This window comes from Ranitomeya variabilis, chromosome 5, assembly GCF_051348905.1.
Source record: "Ranitomeya variabilis isolate aRanVar5 chromosome 5, aRanVar5.hap1, whole genome shotgun sequence".
NCBI lineage: Eukaryota > Metazoa > Chordata > Amphibia > Anura > Dendrobatidae > Ranitomeya > Ranitomeya variabilis.
The window spans coordinates 656,334,443-656,354,427 of NC_135236.1; the positions used below are offsets into that span (position 1 = coordinate 656,334,443).

At 40.5% G+C, this 19,985-nt stretch overlaps 1 protein-coding gene across 1 annotated transcript in view; it reads left to right on the forward strand.

The window, feature by feature from the left end:
• Positions 1-19,985, forward strand: part of POLR3B (RNA polymerase III subunit B) — a 113,932-nt gene that overhangs the window by 89,848 nt on the left and 4,099 nt on the right. The window contains exons 24-26 of the mRNA XM_077266462.1: positions 10,097-10,200; positions 17,140-17,306; positions 17,702-17,815. Of these exons, the coding sequence (XP_077122577.1) occupies positions 10,097-10,200; positions 17,140-17,306; positions 17,702-17,815 (385 nt within the window). The remainder of the gene's footprint in view (positions 1-10,096; positions 10,201-17,139; positions 17,307-17,701; positions 17,816-19,985) is intronic.

The following is a 19,985-nucleotide window of genomic DNA, read 5'->3' on the forward strand; positions in this document are numbered from 1 at the left end:
TAACCTTTCTCCTCTAGGAGTGTCTTTCCCAGTAATATAGGCTGGATCTGGGCACTGCATGTATCCCTTTCTCCTCTAGGAGTGTCTTTCCCAGTAATATAGGCTGGATCTGGGCACTGCATGTATCCCTTTCTCCTCTAGGAGTGTCTTTCCCAGTAATATAGGCTGGATCTGGGCACTGCATGTATCCCTTTCTCCTCTAGGAGTGTCTTTCCCAGTAATATAGGCTGGATCTGGGCACTGCATGTATCCCTTTCTCCTCTAGGAGTGTCTTTCCCAGTAATATAGGCTGGATCTGGGCACTGCATGTATCCCTTTCTCCTCTAGGAGTGTCTTTCCCAGTAATATAGGCTGGATATGGGCACTGCATGTATCCCTTTCTCCTCTAGGAGTGTCTTTCCCAGTAATATAGGCTGGATCTGGGCACTGCATGTATCCCTTTCTCCTCTAGGAGTGTCTTTCCCAGTAATATAGGCTGGATATGGGCACTGCATGTATCCCTTTCTCCTCTAGGAGTGTCTTTCCCAGTAATATAGGCTGGATATGGGCACTGCATGTATCCAGGGTGATGATATATCTCGTTTATCATCACAGCTTCTATCCTGCAATTCCCTCTTCATGTTCTTACCTTCTTTATAGCCCGTTTTCTTTTTGGCCTTCTTAAGATACTTTACCCCCTCTCTATTCTATGGCGATCTCCGTAGACTTCACTTCCTTTCCCTGTTATCTCGAACACTGAGAAAAGGGAGGAGCAGTCAGAACTAGGACCAGGATCTCTTCACTGATTTGTAACATTTTTGCAGGTCTTTCAGCTAGACTAAGAACTTGCGGACACTGTGCAGAAGCAAAATGGTAGAATTTTTTTTTAATGAATACTAATTAGAAAGATGGGTAATTTTTCATTTAGTAAGCAATCAACAATGACAAAAAAAATTGTGAATGCACATATATACACTGCAATCATGCATGCTTTCCAGTCTGAAAGTGAAGTGAAACATGCCCCTTCGAACATCTATCTTCTCCTTATTTCCTCTAAATCGGGACACCCTCACATTTGGTGGTCTTGTCCTGTCACATAGCCTTGTTCAGCTGTCCTTCATTTAATATGTTTGGGCATCTTAACAAATAGAACCTGCTTGTAGTGCGAAAACACAAATGCCTTATCTGTCCTTGGACTAAAAGTCTCAGCAATGCTTCTTTGTGCAGAACTCCCCACTGGTCTCTATAATGCAGGGGTGAGCCATCTGCAGCTGTCAGGGACCTGCTGGGTGTTTGCTCTACAACAGCTGTACTACCGCAGGTTGCTCAACCCCGTGTTATAGCCTTCAGCAGATGGTTAGATACAATCTTGCAGGAGTGAGCAACCTGCGGCACTACAATTGTTGTGAACCTGACAGTCGTAAGTTGCTCTCCTCGCCATTATATTGATCAGCAGCTGGCTAGCTATAATATAGGAGTGGAATTTAAAGAGGATCTGTCACTTGAGCAAAAAATGAGTTAACTACCTTGTGTAAATCCCTGAGCATCCCTCATTCTGTAGCTTTTTTTCTGTTTTGGTCTGTACGTTGCAGAGATTTTCACATTTGTTTCTTCTGGAGAGCACTATGTGAAATCTCAGCTTTCAGTCCAACTGGGTGTTTCTTCAGAGTCTTCTCTGGGGGCATACGCTTTAGCCTCTCCCCCTCAGACTCTCCTAATCATAGGTCAGCAGCTTATAAGACTAATAGATAGTGATGAGCGAATATACTCGTTACTCGAGATTTCCCGAGCACGCTCGGGGGTCCTCCGAGTTTTTTTTAGTGCTCGAAGATTGTTTTTTTTTCGCCACAGCTGGATAATTTACAGCTACTAGCCAGCCTAATGACATGTAGGGAATTCCCTAGCAACCAGGCAACCCCCACATGTACTTATGCAGGCTAAAAGCTGTAAATCACTCAGCTGAGGCGATGAAAACTAAATCTCCGAGCACTAAAAAATACTCGGAGGACCCCCTGAGCGTGCTCGGGAATTCTCGAGTAACAAGTATATTCGCTCATCACTACTAATAGACTGCTAGATCAGCTGCCGAGCCGTGATTGGCAGCATCTGGGGGGAGGTGAAAGCACATATTCCCAGAGAAGACTTTGAAGAAACGCTCAGTTGTAGTGAAAGCTGAGATTTCACATAGTGCACTGTAGAAGAAACGTGAATATCTATGCAATGGAGCGCAAAATGGAAAAGCAGCAGAATCAGGGGAGATCAGGGATTTTTACAAAGTATATGACTCAATTTTTTTTTTTTTTTAGAAAGTGATAGGTCCTCTTTAAGCTGATGAGAAACTATAATAGTTTTACAACAGCTGTAGTGGAACAGGTTGCTTACCCGTACATTGAGTGTCTATGCTGGCTATTATAATGCAGGGGTTAGTAACAGCAGTAGTGGCACAGGTTGCTCACCCCTACTTTGTTGAGTCCATGCTGGCTATTATAATGCAGGGGAGAGTAACAGCTGTAGTGGCACAGGTTGCTCACCCCTACTTTGTTGAGTCTATGCTGATCATTATAATGCAGTGGTGAGTAACAGCTGTAGTGGCACAGGTTGCTCACCCCTACTTTGTTGAGTCCATGCTGGCTATTATAATGCAGGGGAGAGTAACAGCTGTAGTGGCACAGGTTGCTCACCCCTACTTTGTTGAGTCTATGCTGGTCATTATAATGCAGGGGTGAGTAACAGCTGTAGTGGCACAGGTTGCTCACCCCTACTTTGTTGAGTCTATGCTGGCTATTATAATGCAGGGGAGAGTAACAGCTGTAGTGGCACAGGTTGCTCACCCCTACTTTGTTGAGTATACGCTGGTTATTATAATGCAGAGGTGAGTAACAGCTGTAGTGCGCAGGTTGCTCACCCCTACTTTGTTGAGTCTATGCTGGTTATTATAATGCAGAGGTGAGTAACAGCTGTAGTGCGCAGGTTGCTCACCCCTACTTTGTTGAGTCTATGCTGGTTATTATAATGCAGGGGTTAGTAACAGCAGTAGTGCGCAGGTTGCTCACCCCTACTTTGTTGAGTCTATGCTGGTTATTATAATGCAGGGGTTAGTAACAGCTGTAGTGCGCAGGTTGCTCACCCCTACTTTGTTGAGTCTATGCTGGTTATTATAATGCAGGGGTTAGTAACAGCAGTAGTGCGCAGGTTGCTCACCCCTACTTTGTTGAGTCTATGCTGATCATTATAATGCAGTGGTGAGTAACAGCTGTAGTGGCACAGGTTGCTCACCCCTACTTTGTTGAGTCTATGCTGGTTATTATAATGCAGGGGTTAGTAACAGCAGTAGTGCGCAGGTTGCTCACCCCTACTTTGTTGAGTCTATGCTGGTTATTATAATGCAGGGGTTAGTAACAGCTGTAGTGGCACAGGTTGCTCATCCCTACTTTGTTGAGTCTATGCTGGCTATTATAATGCAGAGGTGAGTAACAGCTGTAGTGCGCAGGTTGCTCACCCCTACTTTGTTGAGTCTATGCTGGTTATTATAATGCAGGGGTTAGTAACAGCAGTAGTGCGCAGGTTGCTCACCCCTACTTTGTTGAGTCTATGCTGGTTATTATAATGCAGGGGTTAGTAACAGCTGTAGTGCGCAGGTTGCTCACCCCTACTTTGTTGAGTCTATGCTGGTTATTATAATGCAGGGGTTAGTAACAGCAGTAGTGCGCAGGTTGCTCACCCCTACTTTGTTGAGTCTATGCTGATCATTATAATGCAGTGGTGAGTAACAGCTGTAGTGGCACAGGTTGCTCACCCCTACTTTGTTGAGTCTATGCTGGTTATTATAATGCAGGGGTTAGTAACAGCAGTAGTGCGCAGGTTGCTCACCCCTACTTTGTTGAGTCTATGCTGGTTATTATAATGCAGGGGTTAGTAAAGGCTGTAGTGGCACAGGTTGCTCATCCCTACTTTGTTGAGTCTATGCTGGCTATTATAATGCAGGGGTGAGTAACAGCTGTAGAGGCGCAGGTTGCTCACCCCTACTTTGTTGAGTCTATGCTGGTTATTATAATGCAGGGGTTAGTAACAGCAGTAGTGGCACATGTTGCTCACCCCTACTTTGTTGAGTCTATGCTGGCTATTATAATGCAGGGGTTAGTAACAGCTGTAGTGGCACAGGTTGCTCACCCCTACTTTGTTGAGTCTATGCTGATCATTATAATGCAGGGGTTAGTAACAGCTGTAGAGGCGCAGGTTGCTCACCCCTACTTTGTTGAGTCTATGCTGGTTATTATAATGCAGGGGTGAGTAACAGCTGTAGAGGCGCAGGTTGCTCACCCCTACTTTGTTGAGTCTATGCTGGTTATTATAATGCAGAGGTGAGTAACAGCTGTAGTGCGCAGGTTGCTCACCCCTACTGTGTTGAGTCTATGCTGGCTATTATAATGCAGGGGTGAGTAACAGCTGTAGAGGCGCAGGTTGATCACTATTATTGTATCTAACCAGCTGCTGATCATTATAATGCGTGAGTGACCAACCTGTGGCTGTCAGGGCAAGCTGGGATTTGTAGTTTTGCACCAGCTTAAGTGCTTCATGCTGCCAGCTCATTTTGTGATCACAATAAAAGGATGATATAAAAGTAGTCTGTGAGGAAATACATGGGAGGGGGGGGGATAAACAATGGCGCTGGTGTTCTTCCCTCGGACAAGTGTCTGCCTCTTGCACAATGGCGATGAAAGCGCACAGTGTCGGGCGAGTTCTCTCAGAAAGAAGCCGTCCCTCCTGTAAGTACATACCCATTTAAAGTGACCAACTAATTGGCAAGTAGTAGCCGCAAACGAGGCTCCTTTTCATCCTCTAGGGTCTTAGTCCGTGTCCCCAGCTCCATCTATGAATTCCGTATTAAATGCTCATTTGGAGGTAAGCAAATATTTAGATCCCCCCCTGTCCTTCCTCCCCAGGCTCAATGAGTGACCCCCGACCTCCAGCACATTGTTCAGGGAGCCGCTGACTCTCTCCCTCCCCGTTTATGGCACAGAATAAAATTACAGTTCTCCACTAAGCAAACCATTTTTTTTTTTTTTATTTGTGCGGTATGTGTGTTTTGTCAAGTTCCTGCGGTTGCTTTATAACAGGGCAGGAGCATTGTGAGGATTTCAATTAATCAGCTCTTTTGTGCGCTTACCACTATGCAAATGTATTAGTCCGATCCTTTCAGGGGCTTCTGGGAACACTGCGCTGCAAATGTATTGTCGTCTTCACAAGTTTTAAGTAGATCATTTCACTTTCCTGTTTAACCAGGAAGCAAAAAGTGTTTGTGTTGTTTTTTTTTTATTTATTTTTTATTTTATTTTAATTTTTTTCGATTTTTTTTTTTTTTTTTTTTTAATTTATTTTTTATCTACTTATTTTACACTACATGGTGTCTCTTTAACATTTTTTTTGTCAGATTCATGAAATGTCTTGGTGAATAATAGTATATCCGTTTCTATTAATGCCCTATAATTATATACATTATAATTATTGTTTAACAATTTATAGTGAGTTCTAAATCAATATTGATAGCAAATAATAATTAAAAAAATAAAAATACAATTATCCATGGTTAATTTTTGGTGTGTTTCGAAAACACAATGTGTTATTTTATTGCATTCAAACTAATTTAAATAAAAGTAAAATAATATATAGGATGTAACACACAGATTTAGGCTTCTTTTACACTTGCCGTATTTTTGCGGTCAGTTTTTGCGACCCCCAATAGATTTCTATGGGGCCGCAATAATTCGTCGGTACGCCGTATGGCCGTGAGGGCTGTATTTACGGCCGTGAAAAAATATCGAGTCTGCTCGATATTTTTCACAGCTTACGGTCATGGCCCCCATTGACAATCAAAAACAGCGGAACACGAACATTTTGCAGACTTGATGTCGCTTTTTCCACCCATTTACATCCTACCTTAATTTTTCAGTATCCAGAAAAATTAGCAAAAAAAAAAAGTTAGGAAAAGTGGTGTGTGTGTGTGTGTGTGTGTGTGTGTGTGTGTGTGTGTGTGTGTGTGTATATATATATATATATATATATATATATATATATATATATATACCGGTATATATATATATATATATATATATATTAGATACAGTAGAACAGTAGATAGAGATATATATATATATATATATATATATAGATAGATACAGTAGATATAGATATATTATATAAATATATATTTTTTTATTTTTTTTATTTTAAGTGTGTATGTGTATATATATATATATATATATATATATATATATATATATATATATATATATTTACACACACTACTTTAAAAAAATATATATATTGTACCAAGATAAATAATTCATATATTTCATTTAATACAAGTCTGTTTGTGTGTATAAATACGTGTACAATAAAATATATTACAATAAATTACTACTATTACATATGCTGTAATAGATATCTAATTTTATATTAAAATCTATTTTTTTTATAAAATTGTGTATATTGCTTTACAATGCATTGTGTGTGTGTATGTGTGTATATATATATATATATATATATATATATATATATATATATATATATATATATATATATATATATATATATATATATATATATATATATATATATATAAATAATATTTATGTGGTGGTATTGGAGACATTTAGTAGCAGTGCCATGCATCACTTTTTCTCTCTATATCTATAATATATATGTGTGTGTGTGTGTGTGTGTGTGTGTATATATATATATATATATATATATATATATATATATATATATATATATATATATTTATTTAATATTATTATTATACATTTTTATAGCACCATTTATTCCGTGGCTCTTTACATGTGAATACGGGGCAAATATAGACAAATACATTAAACATGAGCAAAAAAACATGGCATACAGGTACATAAGGAGAGAGGACCCTGCCCGCGAGGGCTCACAGTCTGCAGGGGACGGGTGAGGATACACATTTTTAAGTAAAATAAATATATTATAAATTATGTATACACACCCTTAAAATTATTTATTATTATTATATATACATACACTTCTTTCTTTCTCCTGTATTTTTTTTATACGTTAGAAATCATTCACTGCACTAGATATTATACATGTGTATTTTTTTGTGTGTGTATATATGTATATACACTATTTTTTATGGACAAATGTCTGTTAATAATTTTGCAATTTAAAAAACATAAAACCATAACCTACCATTTTGGAGATTGACTCAGTGTTTCTATTTGATGGCCGCCCGTACCGGCATGCATTAACCGCTCTTAGTTTTAATATTCGCCCTGTAAGTATTCATTACTTTCAAACTATAACTTATTCTAAGCTCATTACGGCCCTTTTGTGTTCTCCTGTATTAAAATCTGTCAGCTCTGACTGGTGTTGGCGGCACAGTCAGCAGAGCAGAATAAGTTAATTATTTACTTGTGTCCCTCGGCCTCTTGATCTAATGAAATGCACAGCTGTGTTAGATCTGCGGATGGATGTGTCGATCCCATTGTTGGGCGAGTCAGCAGAGGGTAGGAGCCGCTATGATGGAGAGTCCCCACTTCTTTCTGCTGTTTTGCTTTTCTGTGTCGATTTCATGGTTCTTTTATCACTCACTTTCACACAAAACAAACAACACAGTGACTGTCTGCTATGGGAACCACTCCGGCACATAAAAGGGGCTCTCGGGGGTTGGCATATTCCATGTTACCTTCAGCGTAGGGCTTAATAGAAACTTCAATTTTCAGCCCTTTTTTGTGGATATGCTTGTTTTTTCTTAGATATCGGGCCATTGTTTTATTTTTTGATTTTTTTTTTCGTTGTTGCATCTTCAGGATCAAATTTGGGTAATTAGGATGCAACCGTGATCATGAGGGTGGTTTGTGTGAGTTCCAACAAGATTCCTATGTCAGTAACATGGATATCTATTAGTGAATAGCGAGCATGCTGGGATAAGGTCTTATCTTAGCATGCTCGGGTGCTAACGAAGTGTCTCCGGGGTGCTCGAAAAATATGCTCGAGTCCCCGCGGCTGCATGTGTTATGGCTCTCGAACAGCCACTAGGCATGCAGCCGCGGGGACTCGGACATATTTTTCAAGCACCCCGAAGACACTCTCTTAGCCCATGAGCATGCTCACTAATATCTATCTTTTGGAGTTTTCTTCTTTAATGTGTCTAAATACTGTAGAATTATTATTTTTTAATTCTAAAAAAAAAAAAAAAAAAAAGTGAAATAATGTTTAAATTATATATAAAGGATAGGATGGTTGTTAACTTGAAGTGTAAGAGGGTCCAAAATTATGCACGTTTGCCATGTTTATTAAACTCTTGCATCGTATTATTAAGACGGATGAAGTAGTTTTATAGGGCAGAGGTTTTGGTGCAACTTGGAAATATACTCAAAAGTATCAAAAAAATAAATAAATCTGTGCACTTAAATATATAAAGTGGCCGATATCATAGCTGCATCCATCTGTCCCCTTTAAGGGGTTGTCCGCTACTCGGACAACCCCTTAATCAGTATGTAAAATAATAGCAGCGTTACTCACCTCTAGTTGAGTCGCGGCTCCAGTGGTGTTTGCATTGGCTCTCCCGAGGCTCCCGTGACATTGTCACGTGATCCCTGCAGCCAATAAGTGTCCGTTTCACTTTCCCCTCCTTCAAACATGACTGACACCCAGAGGAAGTCAGTGCCAACACCGCTGGAATGACGCCGGCATCGGAGAGGAGTATAGTTGCTATTATTTTACTTGGGGGAAACCTACTGATTGAGAAGGGGTTGTCCATGTAGTGGGCAACACCTTCTAAGTTTGATGACCATAGTTTTAAAGTTGAAACAAGACACAAGTCCATCAAGTTCACCCTATACCCCAACATGTTGGTCCTGAGGAAGGCAAATGCTAATAGCCCTATTTTAGGGGAAAAAATACTTCCCGACTCCACATACAACAGTCACACTAGCTCCCTTGATCAACGTCCCATCACAGAATTTAGTGCCCATAATCTGTGATATGTCACCCAGGCCCTCCCTCAGCTTACCATAATTTACTGCTTTTTATAAAGTTTATAAAAAAAAAAGTCATACTTCTATAATTATTCAGGCCTTATACCTTGATCAACAGCCACCCCCACACAGTCTGATGGCCCCACAACACATGCATAGTTTGATGGCTCCCGCGGACTCTCCTACACACTATTTGATGGACCCCATAACCTCCCCTCCACATAGTATGATGACCCCTATTGCTCCCCAAACAGTATAATGGCCCCCACACAGTATGTTGTCCCCACCTATCCCCCCAACACAAATCAGTGACCACAAAAAAAAAACAGATACTATGTCTCTCCCCCCAGGTTCCCCACCTCTGCTCTGGTCTGTCCTATGTGCAAACTGAGGGTCTGCGCAACAGGCGTGATCTAGTGACGCCACCGCGCCGGTTGAGTTAAATCCATTGCACAGGCTGAATAGGGGACTTGGCTGGTCCCTCTTTTAGGACTTTACCCAATAGAATCTGAATCCTGAGTATGTGCCACCGGGTTGCGGTTCTGTGGCTACCTCAACATATGGGCGGTACGCCAGTGTTTCTAGCATTTTGACTCTTGGTCTGAAGGCCGGATAGGAACATTCAAAGGGTTGGATGTGGTCCGAGGACTACATGTTGCCCAGGTCTACCCCAGACCATTCCTTAGGGCTACTTTATAATGTAAACCTGGAAGAAAAAAAATAACATTTTCTTATTTTTTTTTTTAGTTTTTTGTTGTATAGCTTTTCAGTAATTAAGATATTAGATCTGTTTTTGGTTTTTTTTTAGCTACTAGTCATGGTTTATAAAATATCTATACTATATTACGGTTTCAAAATATTTTAAAAGCTTTATTCCCCAAATTATTAAAGAAATATAATGAAAATCTGAGTAATGCATTTCATTACTTTAACCATTTAAGTGCAGAAAATGCCGCTCTCCTGTGAATTTTTCAGCCCTTTTAGTCTCTTTACTTTTCTGCAATTTGGTTTCTCTTTCCGTGGGTGGGGGAGCAGCTTGTCTCTTGCAACCAAGACACAACAGAATTTCACACATTCCAAATATTCACTTTTCATGGGTTTTTCATCTGCAGGTGTATGTGGTTTAATAGTTCAGCAGGAGGATATGCCATTTTGCGAAACTGGGATCTGCCCTGATATTATCATGAATCCTCATGGCTTCCCATCTCGTATGACGGTAAGTGTTACCATATTGATTTTTCTAAAGGATTTTTCTCCATTTAAGTTTTGTATAATGGTACAGTAATTAGTTTGTAGAAATTTGTGTACTTGTGAATGATGTCCCTGTTTCTTCAGGTAAGTGTGATTTTATTTTATTTATTTTTTATAAACTACTTGTGGACTGCCCATATAGAAATGTCCTGACAGTCCATACTTTATACTGCACTGACATTCTAAAATTTCAATGCAGAGTAAGTAGTTAGCAAGATATTATGAAGTCATGGGGGCAGTGAGCTTGTTTGATACAACTTTCCAAAGAGAAGACAAACAATGTTTATTACTATGCGTTCAGTGCTGAACCAGTGCTTTTGTATGCAGATTAGTATGCACTGACAGTGCTTCCTTCTCCGGACCCAGTTATCTTGTGATTGCTGAGTATAGGAAGAGAACAGGAGCTGCTGGATTATAAAAGATAGGCAGGTGGCTGAATTTTCTTGTACTGGTTCCATACCAGCCCCAGTTACAGGGAAAATTGGCAATGAACAGGATGTATGAAAGTTCCATTCCAGCGGGGGTTTTTTAATTTCACCCCAACATGGGTGTCAGTAATGTATATTCCTGGTGTGTAGCAAAATACTGGTCACAGCGTTCTATTCTTTCCTGCACAGCTCTAGTCTTTCTCTGCCATCCTGTGACCGCAGGTTTGGCTTGTCGAAAATCAGTGACAAACCGTTACTTTAGCTCCTAATGTAAGTGTTTGAAAGCCTCATTCTAAGGCCGGCGTCACACTAGCAAGTTTTACGGACGTATGAGCGCCGAAAATACGTCCGTAAAAAACGCATTACACACGGCCAAATTATTCTCTATGGGGCTGCTCCTATCAGCCGTATATTACGCATCCGTAATATACGGTCTTGTACGGCCGTAGAAAATCGCAGCATGCTGCGTTTGTCAGCGTATTGCTCAAAAAAACGCCAATGAAAGTCTATGGGGGCGAGAAAAATACGGATTCCACACGGACCAGCAGTGTGACTTGCGAGAAATACGCAGCGGTGTTAGTGAAAAGCCGGTAATTCAATTGCCGGCTTTTCATTTCTCCTTCACAAACCCGACAGGATATGAGACATGGTTTACATACAGTAAACCATCTAATATCCCTTTTTTTTTGCATATTCCACACTACTAATGTTAGTAGTGTGTATGTGCAAAATTTGGGCGCTGTAGCTGCTAAAATAAAGGGTTAAATCGCGGAAAAATTGGCGTGGGCTCCCGCGCAATTTTCTCCGCCAGAGTGGTAAAGCCAGTGACTGAGGGCAGATATTAATAGCCAGGAGAGGGTCCATGGTTATTGGCCCCCCCTGGCTACAAACATCTGCCCCCAGCCACTCCAGAAAAGGCACATCTGGAAGATGCACCTATTCTGGCACTTGGCCACTCTCTTCCCACTCCCGTGTAGCCGTGGGATATGGGGTAATGAAGGGTTAATGCCACCTTGCTATTGTAAGGTGACATTAAGCCAGATTAATAATGGAGAGGCGTCAATTATGACACCTATCCATTATTAATCCAATTGTCTGAAAGGGTTAAAAAAAAAACACACACACACACACACATTATTAAAAAGTATTTTAATGAAATAAACACACAGGTTGTTTTAGTATTTTATTGCTCTCTCAATCCACCTGAAGACCCTCGCTTGGCAAAATAATAAACCAACAATATACTTACCTTCTGATGAACTGTCAGGTCCCACGAAGTAAATCCATCTGAAGGGGTTAAATCATTTTACAGGCAGGAGCTGCGCTAAAGCACTCGCTCGTGCCTGTAAACCCCGGGTGCTGAAAGGAAAGCAGGATGATCTGTACTTACATTGAGTTGCGGTGAGGCGCCCTCTGGTGGATGTTGTCATGAACTGGAGCCTTGGAAAAGTTCCCACGCTCGAGTTCATATGAGTTCATCCACCAGAGGGCGCCTCACCGCAACTCAATGTCAGTACAGATCACTCAGCTTTCCTTTCAGCACCCGGGGTTTACAGGTACGAGCGAGTGCTTTAGCACAGCTCCTGCCTGTAAATTGATTTAACCCCTTGAGATGGATTTACTTCGTTGGACCTGACAGTTCATCAGAAGGTATGTATATTGTTGATTTATTATTTTGCCAAGCGAGGGTCTTCAGGTGGATTGAGAGAGCAATAAAATATTAAAACAACCTGTGTGTTTATTTCATTAAAATAATTTTTAATAATGTGTGTTTTTTAACCCTTTCATACAATTGGATTAATAATGGATAGGTGACATAATTGACGCCTCTCCATTATTAATCTGGCTTAATGTCACCTTACAATAGCAAGGTGGCATTAACCCTTCATTACCCCATATCCCACCGCTACACGAGAGTGGGAAGAGCGTGGCCAAGTGCCAGAATAGGCGCATCTTCCAGATGTGCCTTTTCTGGGGTGGCTGGGGGCAGATGTTTGTAGCCAGGGGGGGCCAATAACCATGGACCCTCTCCTGGCTATTAATATCTGCCCTCAGTCACTGGCTTTACCACTCTGGCGGAGAAAATTGCGCGGGAGCCCACGCCAATTTTTTCCGCCATTTAACCCTTTATTTTAGCAGCTACAGCGCCCAAATTTTGCACATACACACTACTAACATTAGTAGTGTGGAATATGCAAAAAAAAAGGGATATGAGATGGTTTACTGTATGTAAACCATGTCTCATATCCTGTCGGGTTTGGGAAGGAGAAATGAGAAGCCGGCAATTGAATTACCGGCTTATCACATATATCGCGCTGAATTAAATATAAATACAGAATATATATATATGTGTCTCAATGACATATATATATATATATATATGTGTGTGTGTGTGTGTGCGTGTATATATATACTGTATATATTTTTTAACGAACATTTGAGCACATAAATCCATTAGATGTCGGTTTTGCAAGCCTGCGAGAAAATATCGCAGTACGGATGCCATACGGATTACATACGGAGGATGCCATGCGCAAAATACGCTGACACACCCTGACTACGGATGACTTAGGGATCACTATTTTGGGAACATTTCTCCGTATTACGGCCGTAAAAAACGGACCGTATTGTCTTACGCTGAGTGTGACGCCGGCCTTAGGCTCATAGACTTACATTGAGAAGTGACTTCTGGTCCACACAGAAAACACGGGGTGAACAGGCTAGTCACAACTGATTCCTTACCTTCAGGTGAAATTTTAAAAAAAAATACTTTAATAAATTAAAATGCCCCGCAACAGTCTTTTAAGACTTCATGGGGGACACAGTTTGTAAATTAAATGGAAAAATCAATAAAGCACGAAACATACGGTGGGTGAAATAAGTATTGAACACGTCACCAATTTTCTAAGTAAATCTATTTCTAAAGGTGCTATTGACATGAAATTCTCACCAGAGGTCAGAAACAACCCATTCAGTCCGCACGGGCAAATAAATCAAACCGTAGATGTCCATTAATTAAGTTATATGTAATAATGAGAAATGAGACAGGGAAGAAAGAGAGGTGCAAAAAGCCATGGAAAGTCATGACACCAGCTGAAATCTATCAGTAATTAGAAAGCAGTCCTGAAAAATATCAGCTGGTTCAACTGATGGTCTATAAAGGTGTCTCATTACCAAGGTCTACACAAGAAACAGCTCATGATGAGTAAAACCAGTGAGATGTCTCAAGACCTTCGCAGCATTATTGTTGCAGAACATACTGATGGCATTGGTTACAGAAGAATTTGTAAACTACTGAAGGTAATTTTTTTTAAAGTCACAAAATCATAAAACAAAACTAAATAGATTTTACCCATAAATAAGTATTTTTATGAAGAAAAATCCCTCCACGTATTTGGTATCACCATGTCCGGAACAAACTGACCTATAAGACTGTCCCACTAGTGAATAACATAAAACTATGCTATTTCATCATACCACCAAACAAAAAGCGGAATAAAACGTGATAAAAAAAGACAAATGTAATTAAAAATGGTTATAGTTCTCAAATAGATATAGTTTCTACAGAACGGGGAATGCAATTTAAATTTTATATTGTTCTTTTGTGAATTTATAAAAAAAATGAAAACTACTTACCGTATATACTCGAGTATAAGCCGAGATTTTCAGCCCAAATTTTTGGGCTGAAAGTGCCCCTCTCGGCTTATACTCGAGTCACGGTCGGCGGTGGGGTCGGCGGGTGAGGGGGAGAGGGCGCTGAGGCATACTCACCTAATCCCGGCGATCCTGGCACCTCCCCTGCCTGTCACACTGTCTTCGGTGCCGCAGCTCTTCCCCTGTTCAGCGGTCACGTGGGACCGCTCATTAGAGAAATGATTATGGACTCCACTCCCATAGGGGCGGAGCCGCCTATTCATTTCTCTAATGAGCGGTGCCAGTGACCGCTGACAGAGGAAGAGCTGCGGCGCCCAAAGACAGTGTGACAGGCAGGGGGAGCGTCAGGAGCGCCGGGACTAGGTGAGTATTTTATATTCACCTGTCCACGTTCCACCCGCCGGGCGCCGATCTGTCTTCGCGTCCTCTTGCTCTGACTGTTCAGGTCAGAGGGCGCGATGACGCATATAGTGTGCGCGCCGCCCTCTGCCTGATCAGTCAGTGCAGAGAGATGCCGGGACGGGACGCTGAGGAGCTGCAAGCAAGAGAGGTGAGTATGTGTTTTTTTTTTTTTATTGCAGCAGCAGCAGCGTTATATATGGCACATCTATGGGGCAACGGTGCAGAGCATTATATATGGCACAGATTTATATGGCACATCTATGGGGCAACGGTGCAGAGCACTATATATGGCACAGCTTTATATGGCACATCTATGGGGCAACGGTGCAGAGCATTTTATATGGCACAGCTTTATATGGCACATCTATGGGGCAACGGTGCGGAGCACTATATATGGCACAGATTTATATGGCACATCTATGGGGCAACGGTGCAGAGCATTATATATGGCACATCTATGGGGCAACGGTGCAGAGCATTATAGATGGCACTGCTTTATATGGCACATCTATGGGGCAACAGTGCAGAGCACTATATATGGCACAGATTTATATGGCACATCTATGGGGCAATAATGAACAGTGCAGAGCATATATGGCACAGCTTTATGTGGAGCATCTATGGGGCCATACTGAACGGTGCAGAGCATTATATATGGCACTGCTTTATATGGAGCATCTATGGGGCTATAATGAACGGTGCAGAGCATTCTATATGGCACAGCTTTATATGGAACCTCCTTTGGGGCAATAATGAACGGTATGGAGCATCTATTTTTATTTTTGAAATTCACCGGTAGCTGCTGTATTTCCCACCCTAGGCTTATACTCGAGTCAATAAATTTTCCCAGTTTTTTGTGGCAAAATTAGGGGGGTTGGCTTATACTCGGGTTGGCTTATACTCGAGTATATACTGTATTTCCTATTTTATTTAGTATTTTCCCTTGATTTCAGAAAAAACTATCTAAAAACTACAAAAAATTAAGCCCTGTATTGTGAAAACAAAACTAATTTTTAGCGCCCCCAAAAGCGCATGTACGATAAAATACAATTTAAAAAAAAAAGGTGCTAGGTCAGGAATGGGGGGAAAAATGGCCTGATCCTGAACTAGATAATATGAAAAATGTGGGTGGTATGCCAATTTTGATCTCAGGATGGAGTAAGATGAGCCAAATCCACTAATAAACATGTTCCTCTTAATAATCTTAGCGCATTTTTCATCTGCTCATGCACCAGCATCAGAAAATACATTAGTCATGGTTGACTGACTACTTATTGCAATAGCTTAGCCAGCCCCTTTCTTTGTCTTTGCATCATCTGTGAGAGAGAGGGGGCTGGCTTAGCTTTTGAAATGAGTCAGTACACCAACTCCCTTCACACATAGCACAGATGACATTTCCTTTTTATATTTCCACCACACGGGAGAGCTTATGAGTCAGATGAAAAGTGATTTATTATTAAGTTCCGTGGTTGTGTCCTCAGTAAGCTCCACCAATTGGTGACTGCATTTTGTCTTCTAACTTTGACTGTCAGGGCCAAGCATCTATCGGATATTTATGACATGCCTGTACCATAAATGTAACAGATGGGACAACCCCTTTAAGGTCCAAAATTTCAGGGACACACTACCCTTTAGGTCTACGGAGTCTGACAGGCGGTGGGTAGTCTTCAAGCCCATGAGGCTGCTTATTGGGGGCAATCTGTGCAAAAGTGCAGAATCCTGTTAACGTGAAACTAATAAACCCCCGGCTGTTGACTTTGGAGACTTTGTGATCAGGGAGTGACATCAAATCCTTGTAAGAAGTATGAGCGGTAATCCCGAGCAATGTTATTTGTCACGGTGTATAAGATTGCGGTTGTCTCTGGATCGCAATTATTTGGAGATAACCATCAAACTGAATAAATGTCATTTAGTGCGATTATTACACACCTGTGATCTTAACCTTTAGGATTTTAAGACATCTATAAAATGATTTAAAAAAAATAATTGATGCATCTACTAAACTGCATCTGTCAACTGCACCCCTTACTTTTTACATCTTTTTTTTAAAAGGGATATGTAGAGGTTATATCTCTTTTTATTGCTCGCGTGAATCTAGATTAAAAAACTAAGAAGCTTTGTAATTGGCCTTGGTTAAATATCTTCTATCGTTTTGTGTATACTTCTGATATAGAATCCTATGTGCATCCATGGCAACAGACTACAAACAAACCCTGTGTGTAGTCTGACACTGCTATTCTGTTATTTTTTTTTTTCGCATTTGCCAACCTGTTCTACTTTGTAGGGTAGAGAGCGTGGTGTAAGCATGGATACACATGGCTCAGCCTAGGAGCTGTAGACCTGAAACTGAAGGATGTTTTTCATTCCAATTATTTGACATTTTTATTACCCAGAATTTCCTAAAACATGTCTTTACGCAGGTCGGGAAACTGATTGAACTCTTAGCTGGAAAGGCCGGGGTCCTCGATGGAAGATTTCACTATGGAACAGCCTTTGGGGGCAGCAAAGTAAAGGATGTGTGTGAAGACCTCATTCGATACGGTTATAATTACTTGGGAAAGGATTATGTAACATCTGGGATAACTGGGTAAGAACTTGGCTTTCTTAAAGATGCCAGAGACTTGACAAGGTTTTGTTTAGCTTTGCGAGATTCAGATGTATATCATTGTTTTCTTCTCCATTGATTCTGGTTGTGATAAATTATTATTTGTACTGTTCTCTGTTGTTCCTCCTGGAAATTAGTGAATAATTTGACAGACACAAATATTCCTAACACACTCTCTGAACCGATCAGCACTGATTGTGTAGACAAACACCCTATTGACAGTCTGACATTGGTCAAGGCAAATAGGAACACCCAGTTGCCATACATTTCCAGGAGGAACAGCAGAGGAATTTAACAATATTTTTAAAGAGGCTTCAAAATGTTGTATATTTTACATTCTAATAAAGACTCTCTATGTATCACTATTCCTTTTATAGAGAACCTCTGGAGGCTTATATTTATTTTGGCCCTGTGTACTACCAGAAGCTGAAGCACATGGTGTTGGATAAGATGCATGCCCGAGCAAGAGGACCCAGAGCTGTTCTCACAAGGTAAGGTACCAAAGCGATTCGTAGGACCCGAGTGAAGCGGCCACGTAGGTAACCTCATACTGACCAAGTGCTTGGCCCTGGGCTAAAACCCACAATATTTTAGATTTCTATCACAGGATTAAAGATCCTGCAATCTAGCAGGAGAGGATTGGGTGTCTGGCTGTTACACACAGCTGTGGACCCAGGCGAAAAGACAGAAGCGGTCTACAACCACTTCTGTCTTCTATTTTACCAGGTACATAGCACTCAATGAATGTTACTTAGTTTACGACTTGGTGAATCACATGCTCGCTAGGTGTACTCAGGTGTAGCAGAGCTCCTGGGTCCTTACAGACTCAGTTCAGCTCTGTCAGTGACATTTGGAACTTCAGGGGAATTTTTTTTCCCTGTAACTGGGTCTCCTATAGATGCCTCAGTTACAGTGGGGGAAAAAAATCAATAAAGTAAAAACAATTCTCCACAGAACTTTGATAATTTGGGGAACAAGTTATAAATATTTACGCAAAATAGTAAGTATCCACTAAAAAAAAAGTGAGAAAAATCAGATTTTTTTTTTTCTCACATAAAATACATTATATTATATAGATGGATGAAAGAACAGAAACAGAGAACCTAAACCAAAAATCGCTTTTTTCAATATTTGACTCTCAAAAAGAAAACCATTATATGTACCCTTAGACAGTGATAAAAAATTTACAATTTGTCCCACATGAAACAAAGCAAGCCTGATGTACTTCAGTGGAAAAAAATAAAAAAGTTTTGACTGCTGAAAAATGGAGAGGCAAAAATGAAAAAAATTGTCCTGTCATTTAATCCCTTTGAAGGTTGGTTATTAAGGGATTGGCATTCAAAAACGTCATTATTTGCGCTCTGTATGTACAATCTCTATAGTAAATGTATGGGAACATTTGCTGTTTACGTCTGTTTTGCTCACACGGTGATTTGCTCTCATTTCTGGAAATAAACAGTGAAGGTTCCAATTCAATGACAGCAAGCGGAGATCTTGGCAAGCCTGAAAAATGCTACACAAAGTATATTAAAGAAAAAAAAGGCATTATTATTAATTGTACAATGATTAGGCTACATATCTTGTAAGTGGATTACTACTATAACTGATCTTGGGATCCTGCCCAGATTCAGCTAGACGGGTGTTAATTGAAATCCAATTCCTCAGCCTTGATTTGAGTGCATGGTCCTCAGTGTCGGGAGAGGTGACCTGACGGCATCTGTTTCAGACATGTGCAGAAAAGGCTTCGGACAGAGCCGCTGTCAGTGAAAGCTGTGACCATGTCTCCTGTGTGCAGTGTTCTGCTGTCGGCTATGGCAGTGGAGGTTTTCCAAAGCAAATACCATCACAGACTTTTTTTTTTTTTTTACCAAGCAATACATGAAAATTGACTTTTTTAATTTTTACACCAATACCTTTTTATTTTTTTTATATACATACAAAATGTGGGGAAAAAAAGTGCGTAATAATGTGTTCCTATTTAAAATCAATATGAAGTTAATGTAAAAAGTATCTAGTTTTTTTTTTGTTTTTTTTTTACACTTTGGAGCACGTGGCCTTAGTTTTATATTCTCTTCGATCATAGGATGCACACTTTTTAGCAAGATTTTTTTTCTTGCTAAAAAGTGCGCCTAAAAATACAGTATGTGTGTATATATATATTGCTTCATGGTTTTCGAAGCCTAAAGCGGTTAAAAAAAAAAAAGGAATATATATTCAGCAAGTTATGTTGACATTGCTGTGCATATGTTCATTACTTTTAACGTTTATCGAGCGCTTTTTCAGACAAGATGCTGTGTGCACATGGCATCCATTAGGGACTATACTCAGTCTTGTCGCTACTATATGTATATGTTGTGACAGTATTAATTGGGGTTAGTAAGTGATATTTGTGCAAAATTCTCTGCGTCTGTAGTTTTTTTTTGTGTGTGTATGGGGGGTCCTAAGTGCAAATAGTAACCCCCAATATATTGGCATGAGCGTGACATGAGTGTCAGCAGGAGTTACACGAGTGGGTGCGAGTTATGTGACGTCTGTCAGACCATGTCACTTCATTGTGAGTGATGTGAAAAGGAGTGTCATGAGTATATCAGTCAGTGTGAGTGTTGGTAGTGACATGGGTGAAAACACGATTGTCATCCGTACGAGTGTCAGTGGTATCAA